The sequence below is a fragment of the Cotesia typhae genome, unplaced genomic scaffold, assembly GCF_013202065.1.
Source record: "Cotesia typhae breed Kobodo isofemale line unplaced genomic scaffold, CoteBio_Ctyphae contig_10, whole genome shotgun sequence".
NCBI classification, from domain to species: Eukaryota; Metazoa; Arthropoda; class Insecta; order Hymenoptera; family Braconidae; genus Cotesia; species Cotesia typhae.
Window position 1 is genome coordinate 653078 of NW_027423710.1, and position 15604 is coordinate 668681.

General features: G+C 27.4%; 2 protein-coding genes across 3 annotated transcripts; one reads left to right on the forward strand and one right to left on the reverse strand.

The window, feature by feature from the left end:
• Positions 1-1304: 1304 nt before the first annotated feature.
• LOC141523862 (dorsal-ventral patterning protein Sog-like) lies at positions 1305-6993 on the forward strand (the record flags this gene model as incomplete). The annotated part of the gene is made up of 5 exons (XM_074241192.1): positions 1305-1374; positions 2264-4108; positions 4502-4686; positions 5796-6137; positions 6297-6993. Coding segments are annotated over 5 exons (2733 nt in total), but the record flags the coding sequence as incomplete, so codon positions are not given.
• Positions 6994-11165: 4172 nt separating this feature from the next.
• Agxt (Alanine-glyoxylate aminotransferase) lies at positions 11166-15394 on the reverse strand. 2 transcript variants are annotated; one of them, XM_074251040.1, is made up of 6 exons: positions 14527-15394; positions 14176-14376; positions 13246-13403; positions 13020-13175; positions 11684-12031; positions 11166-11583 (listed from the first exon to the last, which is right to left on the reverse strand). In XM_074251040.1, the coding sequence occupies exons 1-6, from the start codon at positions 14710-14712 to the stop codon at positions 11430-11432; spliced, it is 1203 nt and encodes a 400-aa protein (XP_074107141.1). In that variant the 5' UTR covers positions 14713-15394; the 3' UTR covers positions 11166-11429. The 2 variants fall into 2 exon arrangements, with proteins under 2 accessions (XP_074107141.1, XP_074107877.1); XM_074251776.1 differs by having other exon boundaries at positions 11169-11583; positions 14176-14463; positions 14527-14637.
• Positions 15395-15604: the final 210 nt, after the last annotated feature.

A 15604-nucleotide genomic window follows, 5' to 3' on the forward strand; every position in this document is an offset into this window, starting at 1 on the left:
TTATTTAATATTATTTCATCTTCCCATTTGACATGTTAATCAATAAAAATATTAATGAAAATTTACTTCTATCTTTATATTTAATTTTTTGGAGCAAGAGGCTGAATTTTCATGACATTCAAGTTAGCTGTCACCTGACCAATTTTTAATTTTATTTAACAATTAAATTTATTAAAAAAAAAAAAATTGCATTTTTTAATTTTTTAAATTTCTAAATGTCAATTTTTTTTTTCTTATTTTTTTCCCATAATTTATTTGTTAACAATAATTCTAAAAATTATCAAATATCGGCTAAAATTAATTCTCATTGAATTTTCTCAAAAGAACAAGATTTTCTTGACTTAAAAAAATTTTCTTGGATCAAGATCCGTATTTATTAAAGCAAGAGAATTAATTTTGTTGGAACAAGTGAAATTTTTTTGGAAAAAAAAAAATTTTTTTTCGCTCAAGAAAACAATTAGGAAGAAAAATATTTCGAACCTTTTTTTCTGTGTAGCTATATATGATTATATATAATTGGACCTGGCCAATTTTTGGATCCAATTATATCTAGATCATTATCATCTAGACAAAAACTTTTTTCATCGGGTAAACAGAAAACAACACTCTAAAATATTTAATTTACTTTTATAAGACCAATTATTTTGTTATTTTATAGTACTTACCTCCAGATCCAGGTTTCTCCACGTACACATTATCATTATCTCCAGTCAATCTTAACTCGGCTCGCTTGCTCATTCCCCTTCTATTTATTTTTCCTCATCTCATAATTATCAATTACGCTAATTAGTCTTCATTATCTATTGGTTGTCATTTATGATGATGGTGATTTTATTGTTTTTTATTGAATTAACTCCTAACTCGTGATCGATCCTCGAACGTCTAGCGCTCTATCGAGATGCTGCAAAATATTAAAAAAAAAAGAAAAATATAAATAAAAAGTGGTTATTATGTGAATTTATAAAAATATTGATAATAATAAGTTATTAAATAACTTTGTTATTATAATTATAATTATAATATGATCACGTATGACATTTTTCTTCACATCGGTAAATCTTGTTTCTCGCCTCGGTATACCCGCGTATAGGTACGATGATCGATAAGACTTTGGCATAATTCCAAAGTGAATTCCGATCCCTCGGTTCTCGGTCCGGTGACTCGACCTCATCGTGATCTGCATACAAATATTTTCCACACCGCATCGATATCTATTTATTAATTACTAGTTTCATTAAGATATTTATTTTTTATGCAGATAATACGTACTGGTTAATTGACTTATCAATTGATTTTATAATTTTATAGGCGTGGAACTTGCCCAGGACTTACCAATACAGCAAAATGTTGAAGAAGAGGAACGAAATTTCAAATGTAAGTTTTTATAAAAATTTATAACTATTATTTAATTAATAAGACTTACTTCAGTAAAAAAAAGTAATTTCTTAAATTATAATACTGAATTTTACAGAACCCTAAAAATTTTTTTAATTTTTATAAAAATTAAATTATAATTAAAAAAAATTTCATTGATACTTTTTTTTTTTAATTTTCACAAGTTAAATTTTTGATTATTTTTTTTTCTTTGTCATTTTATTTGCCAAAAAAAAAATGAGAAAAGAAAAATTGACATATAGAAATTTTAAAAAAATTAAAAATGTAATTTTTTAAGAATATTTTTAAACAAATTTGTTTGATTGAAAATTTTTTAAAAATATTTTAAAACAAATTTGTATTTATAAAATTATTGATGACACTAAAGGTAGCAGTCATTTAAGAATTTTTCAATTTTAATTAAAAAAAATTTTTATCAATTTTTTTTTGTTTTTTTTTTTTTTTGGCTACAATTTTTTTCACAATACTAAAATTAGCCGACGTTTTAAAATTTAAGATTTTTGTTTTATTTATTAAATTAGATTAAAAAAAAAATTTTTTTTTAATTGCACTTACAGTTTTTCAAATTTTTTACAAAATTAAAAAAAAAAAAATTTTTTTTTTTTTAATTTTTTTGTAATAATTTTTTTCAATAAAAAAAATTCTAAAAATTTTTAAACGTCGGCTAATTTAATCTGTTATAAAATTATTAAAATTCTTAAATTTATTTTGATAATTTACTAAAATAGCCTCGTTAACATTACCTAAAACAAAATAAAACAATTCCAACTTAAAAAAAAAAAATTCACCCAACAACTGAAGCAAGTCTTGTTAATAGTTTACTCCACAAAACATACCTCTTAATTAATCCACGTAACCTATTTTAAAGACTTTGGAACTTTAATAAGCGGTAAAACATCACGGCAGATAGTAGACAGCGTAAATGAATCAACAAATTATTTAGCTGCGTCAGAGTTTGTAGCAACGGGCCGTTTTACATTTAACCGTAAGAATCTCTATTATTCATTTTACTTGAGTGCATCAACACCGCGCCCAAGAAGTATTCAGTTCATCGACAACACGGGGAGTATCTTGGAGGAGCAGACAATAGACCCAGTGGGCGGAGTGTACCAAAATGCGACTGGTAAATTGTGTGGAGTGTGGCGACGAGTGCCGCGAGACTACCGCAAACTCATGCGAGAAGAGCAGCTGTATGTGTCACTCATTTGGGAGACACCGACAAGTGCAACGACGTCAAAAGCGCTGCTCGTGGGGCAACTGACGCGATACAAAGCTCTCTCGACGGAGCAGTTTTCCTCGCTGCTGGAACCAGCGATGGGAGTAGACAGAACTCTGATGTACGGAGCTGCAGGTACAGCAATTATTTCAGTGTCATCAGCGTCGGCGCCGTCAATCCACGTGTCTCTGGTCTTCAACGGGCTGTTCCTGCCCAACGACATCCTGGATGTGCCTTTACTGGTGACGATCGAGCACCAAGAAAAGGACTACGTCCTCCTCCAAGAAGTAATCGTCGTCGACAAGCCTTCTTTAGACGTTAACTTCGGAGAAGTAAGAAGCGCTCTGTCTGCTATTGACTTGCGCTTGCTGTCGCGAGGGAAATTGTCGATAACAATTTCTTCCAAAAAAGACCCACAGGCAGTTAAGCTGACCGGGACAATCGGAACCAGAGCCACGTGCGACATGTACCAAGCGCTGTTGCCGTCAGAGCCGTCAAGACACGCGTCAGGCCTTGCCTGGGCTTATTTAGACCGCTACGGAGTCCTCAAGTACGGCGTGAAGCTCGCTGGTCTTGACGAAGTAAGCCCACTGGTGACGCTGGTCGATGACGGAGGCAAGCGTAAGACAGAATTGGAGGACCTGACGCCCACTTTGATTGGCGGCTCCACCGCAAACGGATCTTTGGACCGTCCAGGGCCCAGACTGCTGGAGACTCTGTTCAAAGGAGAGCTTTCGGTGGTCGCTGCTTCGCCAGCTGGAGCTGTTCTCAAGGGAAGACTGTCTCAGCGACACATTGCAGACGCTAAAGACACTTGCTCGCCTGCGCTGTTGACTTCCTCGGTGAGCGGCTCTGTCGTGGGACTGATCTGGCTCGCCATAGACACGGACTGCTCGCTTCACTACGAGCTAGAACTCACAGGACTGCCGGAAGACGATAAAAAGGATAAAAAGGATAAAAAGGACATCGGGGAGGATGAGAAAGATGTTAAGAACCGCAGGTTGTACTTGGAAACTGTTCCTTTGCTGGTTGAAGGCGCGCCGGTGTCCAGGAGGCTACTTGAAGAGTTTGATGGAAATATTTTGGAGGGCTCTGTCACTGGCCTGTCGCTGATTGAGTTGTTCAGGATTGATTCAGGGATTGGATTCCTTGAAGTCATTGAAGTTGACGGTAATGTCAGCACCAAGTTGGTGAGGACGCAGTTTAAGGCTCGCGCCCCTCTTAGTTGTCTTCCTCACTATGCTGATAATGATGTTGCTTCAGTGCTGGTCTATAATCCTCACTCGTCGAGCTCTGAGCTGGAGAGCACTTCTTGCTTTCATGAAACTAAGTTCTATGAGGAAGGGACTCAGTGGACTGCGCACTCTGATCCTTGTTCCATGTGTCATTGTCATCGAGGAACCGCTACCTGTGATCCTGTTCCCTGTCCGCCTCTCAGTTGTCCTGTTAGTTTGAGGATCAAGCCGCCGGCTGGTCACTGCTGCTCTATATGTCAATGTAAGTTTTTTCTTTTGTAATTTATTAACTTTATGTTTTATTAAATTCTATACAAAAAAAAAAAAAAAAAAAAAAAAAAATTTATTTGAATCAAGTAAATAATTTTGAAGAATTTAATCTTCTTGATTAATTTTAAGAATTTTAAAAAATTAAAATTTTTTCAAACCAATAACTAAAAATTATTTTACAAGACATTTTGATAATATTGACAGCATTTATCCTAGGAAATAAAAAAATATAAATGTTTACAAAAGTCATTAAAGAATATAATAAAGTAAATTTTACAAATTTTTTTACTAAAAAAAAAAAAAAAAAAAAAAATAATTCAAATATAATGTATATTATTTTTATTAAGAATTAATAAAATTTTTAATTGAAATTTTTTAATTTCAGTACCTAGTGACAATACAATGAGCACGACGCCCAATCCAATTACGTCAACGATGTCTTCGAAGAAAAGTAACATTGAAGCTCTTCGTGGTTGTACTCTCGCAGGACAATTTCACGTTGCTGGAGCTGCTTGGCATCCTTATTTACCACCCTCTGGTTTTGATACTTGTGCAATTTGTACTTGTGATGTAAGTTTATTATTTAGGACTTGATTTGACTATTTTTTGTTGATTTCGTGTAAATATTCGACCTCTTAAATGGTATTACGCACTTAAAGGGCTGAAAAAATAATTTTTTAAAAAAGTTTTTAATTGATTAATATGAAAATTGATATACATATGATAGTGACTAAACTTTAATTGAAAGTTCAGTAATTATTAACATGCTGGGCAAAGTTAAATTTTTTTTTTTTAATTTTTAATTTTTTATTTTTTATGTTTTTTTGAAAACAATTTATTAAAAAAAAAAATAAAATAAAAATTTTATCCAAAAACTTGAAAGCCAAAATTTTTTTTAACTTTTATTTTTTATTATAAATGCACCGTAAAATCAAGCAGAATAAAAAAAAAAATTAAAAATTGTTAATTTTTCTAGTTTTTTTTTTTTTTTTTTTTTTTTTAATAGAAAAAATGATTTTTTTAGACCTTATAAACGATCTTTGGAAGGTCTTCTAAAAAAAAGTTAATCTGCAATTAGCATATCTTCAGATGACACAAAATTTACTTGATAATTCTTTAATTTTTTAAACAAACAAATTTTTTCTGAAAAATAATTTTTAAAAAATTGCATTTTTTTAATTTTTTAGTTTCCACATGTCAATTTTTTTTCTCCAAAATTTATTTGTTACAAAAATTCTTAAAATTTGATAAATATCTGCTGAATTAATTTTCATTATCTTTATTTTGAATTATCTAAAATTAAAGATCCAAAAAAATAGCATTTATTATCAAGAAATAATCAAAATATATATTTTTAACTGGCAGGTTTAAAAAAAATTATCAATAAAAATTTAAATTTTATTTTTTATTTATAAAAATGGATAATATTAATCGGACTTATTAATCCTTATTAGATGAATTACTGCAAAATATAATTAATAAAATTGTGTAAAAATTAGAGACTGATTTTATCAGCCGTTTTTGATAAATTTTTCAAAAATTCAAAGTTCATACAATCTTTTATTATAAAAAATAAAATTTTTTTTTTTTTTTTAACATTAATGAAATTTCTTTAATAATCATAAATTAATCTTAATTTAATTGAAAAAATAAAAATATATTAGTATAAATATTTTCAGCCAATAAATTTAATAGTAAGATGTCCACGGGTCCAATGTCCAGCATTGGATTGCGATGAAAAAACAGCGATAAGACCAGACAAAAAAGCGTGCTGCAAGCAGTGCCCAGTGGTGAGCGTGATTCCCATTTCCGGCACTCAAGGCCCGATAACCAGTGATCCTTCATTGCCACGTGACCAGGCGATAGTCCAGTCGCTTTACGTCCCAAAACGGACTCCAGAAGACATTCTGGCGGACGGCGGATGCAGATATCCCGTAGGTGGGCCCTACGAAAACGGGCGCGACTGGCACCCGAAGATTCACTCCCACGGGGAAATAAAATGCGTCAAGTGTCGCTGCAAAGTAAGTTAAAAAAAAAAAAAAAAAATAATAATAATAATAATAATAATAATAATTCACCTCCGTGAGTCATGATTATCATTAATGACTTGTGGTGGATAAAAATAACTCAGAGCTTTAAATATCGTCTTCTTTGTAACTAATTACGTATTATTTGATCAGAATGGTGAAGTGAAGTGCGATAGGAAGCGATGTCCACGGTCCCTATGCAATTCGATCGTTAACCAGCTCAAGCGAGGGGAACGGATTCCGGAAGCAGACGATTGCTGCACCGTACAGTGTAAACGTTCACGACGGCATCACCGTAATCATCGTAACCACCATCATCATCATCATCATCATCATCATCAGCAGCAGCAACCGCAGCAACCGCAGCAACAAGAACGTTATTACTCGTCTTCGGCTTCACCAAAAACTTCCAAATACTCGATGACGTCTCGTGATCTCAGCTGAGATCTCTGATGGTAATCCGTTATAGATCGGTTCTTTTAATCAGTCCAGATGTATTTTTATTTTTTAAATTATTACTAAAAAAGCCAACACACACTAGGGTTATTGCACTTCCTCTCATTATTATTAAATAAAAAAAATATATAAGTTAAAAAAAAAAAAATAAATAATAAAAGAAGACGATAAAAGATAAAAGATACGAAGGAAGAGTAATAGTAATGCGAATTGAATAATTCATTGGGTTGAATTGCAATTGTCTGACAGTAAGAATGACATCTAAATGGAGAAGGGGGTAGAGAAAATTGTGATAGATGTGTATGGACAATACTATCAATTGCTTATATCTTTTTATATCATATTATATGTATCTTCACTCTCAATATCAATATATATGTATGTATATCTTTTACTCCCGACTATCTCGAACGTTGCTCTTCAGACAGACTGATTTTAATTTGTCAATTGATTTTTATTAACTGAAAAGCCGAACGTAAGGACGTTTATATCAAATTATTATTTTTTCCTCAGTCATTTTTATTGAGGAAAATATTTGTTAAGTACTTTCTCGAGAAAGGGTGGCTGATAGGGCAATTGAGTGGGTAAGTAAGTAGGAATATATGATCGTTATTATCATATTTATTATTATTATTATTATTATTATTATTATTATTATTATTATTATTATTATTATTATTATTATTATTATTATTATTATTATTATTGTTTTAATAATAATAACGAGAATTTGTGGTGTATTAATAATGAGGAAATTTGTTGGGAGTTTGGCTTATAATTTCTTCTTTTTACTACCACCCACCTCAACGAGTTACCCAACAACCAAAGAAGACTGAAGAACCTCGATGGCGACGTCAGTTATCGTTATTCAATTGCTATTATTATTATTATTATTATTATTATTATTATTATTATTATTATTATTATTATTATTATTATTATTATATTTACTTTATACATACTTATAATTATAATTATAATTAATCAATTAATATTATTATTTCATTATTCATTGTTATCATTTTTATTATAACTGTTATCCATCACGCTAACATTATTATATATTTTAATTATTAATTAATATATTTTAATATAAATGCTAATGTTAAAAAATAAATATCCAAGATTAATTACCAATGTGGGTAATTATGTATGAATATGAGTTTTATAGATTTAATAGAGAATGTTCATGTGAAGTTTAGATTAATAATTTTATTATTTCTTCGGTAATTATTTACAAGTGGAGTCAACCCTATATAGAGCCATAACTACGGAGAAAGAACAAAATTACACTGCATATCTTCCCATATTATACTCAATAGAATATTGGATTATATAATTTTTTCAAAAATTTATATTTTTTTTTAAGTACATAAAAAAATAAACAATTAAAAAAAAAAATTTGAATATCACCACTTTCTGAAAAATTAATTAACTTTTTTTTTTTTAAATTAGTTATTTTTTTGTATTTTTCAAAAAAAAAATATATCAATAAAATCAAATAGAAATTTCATTCAAAAAAATGAAAATTGAAATAATTGACCCCACTTGTAAATATTTAAACAGTAAAAAATTTTGCGTCAATGCGTCAAAGAATTTAGTGTTAAACATTTAACACTTTTTGTATTAAATATTTAACACTTTTTTGTGTTAATTTAACACAATAAATGTTAAATTTACAGATAAAAATGTTAAATATTTAACACTAAATTTTTTGACACAATGACGCAAAAATTTTTTACTATGTACTATTTCTTCTTTCAAATTAAAACTTGATTCATAAAATAAAAATAAAAATTTTTAACATTCAGCACACGAGCGTTTTTTTTTTTTTTTTTTTTTGAATTTATAAAAATTGTAATACACTCATTGCGATATTTATTTTCTAAGTAATAATACTAAATATTTATAAGTTTATATATTTGTTTTAAAGCTCGTGAAGAATATGTGTAAACGCTAAAAATGATATTTATCATCAGGATCCTTGAACGATACATATCTAGATATTATTACTATTATTAAAATTATTATTATTATAAATAAATCAAGAGGATAAATTGTTTTGTAATATTCCCGACATTATAATTTTTTTTGTATATAAATATTAACTATAGTTTATTGTAACATAGTAAATATTACACTATTAATTTACTGTGGGTGTAAAAAAGAGCCTTGGATTGAATGGTAGTGAAAATTTTGTTGATGCTTAGTATGAGATATTTTTGGGCGTTTATATTGGCACACCGGTTTATATTTTACACCGCTACCGACGTTTAATTTTGTTGGATAAAATTTAAACGTCCTGTATTTGAATAATAACCATAAATTAACTAATAATATTTTCTAAACACCTATATCGCTTATTTGTAACAAATTGTTGACATAACTTGACCTTATACATAGCTTCCTTAAGATATTAATTTCCACATGCGCTTAAATTAATCGCCTGTTATTAATATCATCTTCAATTTCAATCCGGATTAACACAACTTTATAAATTTTTAATCCCACGCGCTTTTCAGCCTTGCTTTCTCTTAATTTTTATTTTTTCTTTATTTAGGCGGGAATTTTAATTTTTTTATTTTGGCGGTAATTTTCAAATTTTAAATCACGAATCGATTGAAGATTTTAAATAATATTTAAAACAATAAATTCCTGTTTTAAAAATCAGTTTGCCGATATACGCCCAATTTTTATACGCAATTATCTAAACTTAACATCATACTTAATATTAAAATTTAATACACTCTTATATACTGTGCCAAAATAATCCAGATAAAGATAAAAATTATTTTTCAACGTTTAATAATTCACTTGTGCCTTGTAACTTCAAAACTGTTCTTTAAATATCTATGATTAAATATACAATAAATATTTTAGCTTTTAATAGATATTTAAAGACATTGAAGTATTTTATATCCTGTTTAAAATTAAATAAGTAAATATTATTATTAATATAAATTTATATTTTAAAACTAATAATTGTATATTATTATATTATAGCATTATTAAATTTTTATCGATAAATAGTGTTGTAAGTATATATATAAATACATAATAATATTTTTTTGAATAAGAACCAACAAATAGTTGACAATACGTAAGGGCTAATATTCGTAATGAGTGTATGCCGATTTCAGTATTTTGAATAAAAAAAATTATTAATTAATAAATATCATTGTTTTTTGTAATAAATAATTATTTTTACGGACTTGATATTTTATAAATTTTATTTTTATTTTTATTTTTTAGATTAAGTTGTGGATTTATTGAACCATTTTTTGCAGAGAAAAGTTTTCAAGCTCATTGAAATCCTTCACCAAGTTCTAAAAATCAAATGACAAATTAATTAATAAATAAATAATTAATTAATTGATCAATAAATTATGATAAAAATTAATAATCTCAAAAATGTTCCATTATTAAAAATAATAAATCTTACTTACGTATTTCTTCTTAAATGTTAATCTACCAATTTAATTTAAATTTATGGCATTAAATTTTTATTCTTTAAATCAATGATCATAAAAACTCTTAATTTTTTTCCCACACTGTATTTTTATGTAAGACATAATTTAGGTTCATCTTCAATTGAACTTTTGTATAATATTGTACTCAAATTAAAAAATTAATTCGTTATTGAAAATGGAAATTTCTTTAGAAATTTTTTTAATTTTTCTTTGAAATTTGAAAAGTTTGAAAAAAAATTTTTTTTTTTTTTACAAAATGAATAATATTGAAGTTAACAGGCACTTGATTATTTTTTAATTTTTTAACAAATAAATTTGTTCCAAAAAATTATTTTAAAAAATTTGCATTTTTTAATTTTTTAAATTTCTCAATGTCAATTTTTTTTTCCATAATTTATTTATTACAAAAATTCTTAAAATTATCAAATATCTGCTAAAATAATTTTCATAAAAAAATGACAGGTGAGTGAAAAAATTTTTTTTCAAACCCTTTTTTTATTTAAGTAAAATAAAAATAGATTGCTTTAATTTTAAGATTTTTAATAACACAAAGTTCGATTAATTTGTTCTAACTTTAAAACTTTATTAAAGTATTCGCGATATTTTTAAAAATATGTATTTTTATTTATTTAATTGGGCAAAATTTTCAATATTACTATTAACTAATGTTTTTTGATTTACATTTATCCATTTATATTTTTTTTTTTTTATTAAGCATAAATTCATTTAATTAAAATTTTTTAAATACAATCTTAAATCGTTTCTTTTTTATGATTCAGTTGTCGGAACAAAAGAGGGCGTTCAATTCTTTAAAAAAAAAAAAAAAAAAAAAAAAAAAAAAAAAATACCGCTGGAAAATTTAAACCAGCTTTCAAATTTAAATGTAAATAAAATTCATTTCTTTTAATTAACTTATTAAAATTATTTTTTAAATTAATTCTTGTTGTGTACAGTAGCTAATTTTTTTTTTTTTTTTTTTTTTTAATGATGTTCAATAAAACATCATAAAAAAATGGAATATAATATCAAAATTACGAGTAAAAAATTTGATATATATTCAAATTTTACTTTGATTAATTTGAATATGATTTTTTATTTAATTATTATTGATAAATTTCTTATATTAAAAATAAAAATGAAATATAAACAGTTTCTTAGTTGTAAAAAATAAAAACTAACCGTCAGAAACTTTAAAAAAACTAACAGTCCTTTAAATGTATTTGTTGTGAGTTTAAAAAAAAAAAATTTTTTTAATTTTTTGACCGCCTGATTATTTATAAATAACGGATTAAAGTTCAAAAATTTATGGAATATTATAGATAATATTAAAATTAAGAATGAAAAACAATTCCATGTATTATTAAAGCCGGCTTTGTCTCGCGAAGGTCAACACTTCGTCCAAAGCTTGGAGAAGTTTGTCAACAATTAGCAAGTCAGCATTAATTCCCATTAATCCAATCCTGAATATTTTTCCAGAAGTCGGTCCGAGTCCTCCAGCGATTTCAATGTTCCATCTGCCGATTTAAAAATAAATTAACTTTAGAATTACAATTCTTTTTATGAAATTGAATTAAGATGTATTATTACAAATTCTATTGATATTTATGGATTTACTTTTTCATCATTCTCCTTGTGACTAGCTGAGGGTCGACCCCAGGTGGGACAACAATGGCCGTGATGGTATTCAAACGATTTTCCGGTTCTTTTACAAAGAACTCCAGCTTCCGCGCTTTCAGGCCCTCTTGAAGTTTCTTCGCAGCTAGCTTATGTCTGTTCCACGATGCCTCCAAGCCCTCTTCCGCCAGCTGAGCCAATCCTTCTCTCAATCCATACACCAGAGTTGCGGATATCGTGTGATGGTAACGCCTAACGGGTTCTGAGAAACAGTTCCAGTAGTTTCCCAACTCTTCCATGTCCCAGTAAAATACCGGGCTTTTAGTTTTTCGTAAAAATAATTTACGTCTGTAAAAATTCAAAAATTTATTAATTATTATTGATTTTAATTTAAAAATCTACTTTGAAATTTTAAAAAATTGTTATTTTTACAAACAATCCTAAATAACTTTTTTTCTTATTATTTTCAAGTTTATTGCTATTTTTTTTCGCAATCTAAATTTAAAAAAAAAAAATTGATGTCAAAATGAGTTTTTTTTATATATTTTTCAAAAAAAAAAAAATATATATATATATCAAAAACAATAACTCTAAAGTTAGCAGATGTCTGAACATTTTTGATTTTTTTTTATTAATTAAATTACAACTAAAAAATTACACTTATAGCTTTATAAATTTTTTACAGATGAGATTTTTTTTTTTTTTAATTATTTAATTGAAATTTTTTCAATAAAAAATTTTTTAAAAATTTTGAAATGTCGGCTAACTTTATTTTCATCGAAAATATCAAAAAAATAAAATAAAAAAAAAAAAAAAAAAATAAAATATAAATTTTTTTTCAACTTGTAAAGACAAAAAAGCAATCAAAATCTTTATTTTTTCCTTTCACGATATTTTTCATCACAAATGCGCATTAAAAACAAGCAAAAAAAAAAATTTTTAAAATGTTAATTTTTCATCTAAATATAGCCAAAAATAAGGTTGACCTCAATTGTAAATAATTACCAAATTCTTTTCAATTAGTATTCTTAATCAGGGTTTTCTCTTCTTGATTTGAGTAAAAAAATTCATAAATTAAGAAATTTTTTTTTATTTAAATAAATTTTACTTTATTTACTACTTTTTCGTCTTTTAAATACATGAAAATTTTTTTAAATTATTTTTTTGGTTCATGGATTTTTCTCTTGATTCAAAATATATATATATATATATATATATATATATATATATATATATATATATATATATATATATATATATATTTTTTTTTTTTTTTTAGTATAGAATTTTGTCTCACTCATTTTCAGTAATATTAACAACTTAGATCAATACCTACTCAGCACGTTCATTAAATGAAATCGGTGCAAGCCCAGGCGGAGCACCGATAATTTTTTGACTTCCCGTGTAAGCCGCGTCTATTTTCCAGGCGTCCATAAAAAAAGGCTCGCCTCCCAGTGAGGCAACTGCATCAACAATCAGCAGCGCATCGTGCCTAATTACAAATTAACTGTATTAATTAAAAATTATTATTCCGTATGAATAATATACGGATGACAAAAAACCTGCGGACAACGTCTCCAAATCCAATTAACGGCTGTTTAAGACCCGTTGAAGATTCAGAGTGAGTTAAGAAGACAACTGCTGGTTTATACTTGATAATTGCAGCTTCAAATTCTTCAAGAGTTACTGCTAATCCTGGTGCAATCTCCAAAATCTCGACCTATAAGATCAACGATAAATAATTATTATTTTTTTTATTTATTTAATTTTTATCTCAAGGCAAATAGCCGAATGACAAAAGTATACATAAGAAAATATACTTTTTTTTTTTTTTATGTCTAATTGTCAATAAATTAACAAATTAAATTGAAATAAGCTTAAGAGTAAAAATGTCAAAAATAATATATCTTTTTTAAGTATGAGAGTCATAAACTAAGCCAATGTATTTGGGAACTATAACATAAAAATTTATGAGGGTTAGAAGTTAAATCCCCTGAGCGTCAGTTTTTAAAATATAAATTTATATTATTTATAATTATTATCTAATAATTTTTCTACGCTTACAATTGTTACAAAAAAATTCGCGTCCCTAATATCAAAAGGGAGGGCGCATATCAATTTGTATGCCCTTTTGGCATTAGTACGTTGAAAAAAACTTTTCTGAAAAATCTTTACGTTTTGAGAAGTTCTAAGTTGAATGGCGAAAAAAATTTTTTTATACGCCCTTTTAGCATAAAATCCTATCTAGCTGCTGTAATACGCCTTTTTAGCATTTGGATCGCAATATCTATGAAATTCGTTAATTTTAAAATTTTAAATTTACAAGTTTAGGTGAACCGTCAACTCCGCTATCCTTTTTACAGCTTTAAATAAATTATATTATTTTTAGATAATAAATTAAATTAATTTATCATGAATCTGTAAATTTAATAAAAATAAATGAAAAAAAGATTTATATTATAAATTAATTTAATTATAAAAAAGCCACTTACACGTGCTCCAATTCGTTTAGCTATTTCTTGAGCTCTTTCACCCCACAATCCTGCTTTAATTATTAAAATAGTGTCTGTAGGTTCAAGTAGATTCGCTAAGGAAGCTTCCATGCCTGAGTGACCTGTCGCACTAATGGCGAGAGTGAGCCTATTGTTAGTTTGAAATGCATACTGGAGGCCAACTTTAATGTCATCCATCATCTAATTATGTAAATAACTATCTCTATACACATCATAATGCATACAATATAACCAGCATGTGTACACTATAACTTGGCTCTCGCTTATCTAACAATTACCATACTTACAATTGCTACTTACACAGCATTAGTTAATCGCATTGTTACTCACTTTAAACGTTTCCAAGTGCATGTGTCCCAACAGCGGATTACTTATCGCCTTTATTACTCTTTCCGATAAATTACTCGGGCCTGGACCTAACAGGAGTCTCTTCGGTACTTTCATCGATTGTAACAATTCATCACTCACCGGTTTTAATACTCCAGCCTTTTTTATCGTTAATGCAAAGCTCTGCATTTTTATAATCACAATTGCAACTTTTATTTTCAGTCGTTGTATAAATGCTGAGTTACTTGCTGATCATCGACCAGAGACTATCGTATCAAGTGATAACTTTGTTTTTAAGTAGGGGATATCTCTGATAACTGAAGACGATGAAAGTCAGAGGGAGATCTTATTTTTCTGAGAATTATTGGATTAATGTATTAATACTCCAATTGTTATTTAACCCCATCACCTTGCTTCCTGTAAATATTTATTATTTTTAGTTTTAGTTTTATTTAGTAATTTCATTTTTTAAGTTTTAAAAAAAAATTTCAAATATTAAAAGAATAAAAGCGAAATTTTTTAGCCAGTGTAATTAAATTATAAAATCAATTTTTATAATTAAATTTGGTATCCTTGAAAAAGTCTTGACCTTAAATTATGGCTTTTCAATGTTTCAGATGCCATAAAGGCGTATGCCATAAAGGACCCGCAAAAGGTCCCGGTAAAAAGCCATGAGGGCATATAAAAAAATTTTTTTTTCGGGAATCGATGTAGTTTTGTCCGAAATGTAGAGAAATGTTAAAAAATAAAAAATTTTTTACGCCCTCATAGCACCTCCCGGGACACACCTCGGATGCTATAAGGGCGTATAATAAAAATTCTATTATTTTTTTCAAGTCCAAAAAAATTTTTAAATTGAAGAAAAAAATTTTTTTTTACATTTTTTCACGTTTTATATTAAAATAAAATTTTATATGAAACTTGTAGAAAAACAAAAAAAAAAAAAATTTTTTTTCTTCAAACTAAAGATTTTGGACTTAGGAAAAAAACGGAGTTTTTATTATACGCCCTTTAAATTATTTGTAATTGATCCTTTGATGGCACTATTATTTTTAAAATTTATTTAAAAATTACTCAAACT

Coding starts and splice junctions, on each gene's coding strand:
- Agxt (XM_074251040.1), bottom strand. CDS start 14,712: ATGCAGAGCTTTGCATTAACGATAAAAAAGGCTGGAGTATTAAAACCG. Junction 13,176..13,245: donor TTTGGAGACGTTGTCCGCAG/GTTTTTTGTCAT, acceptor ATTTGTAATTAG/GCACGATGCGCTGCTGATTG. Junction 11,584..11,683: donor ACAAGGAGAATGATGAAAAA/GTAAATCCATAA, acceptor TTAAATCGGCAG/ATGGAACATTGAAATCGCTG.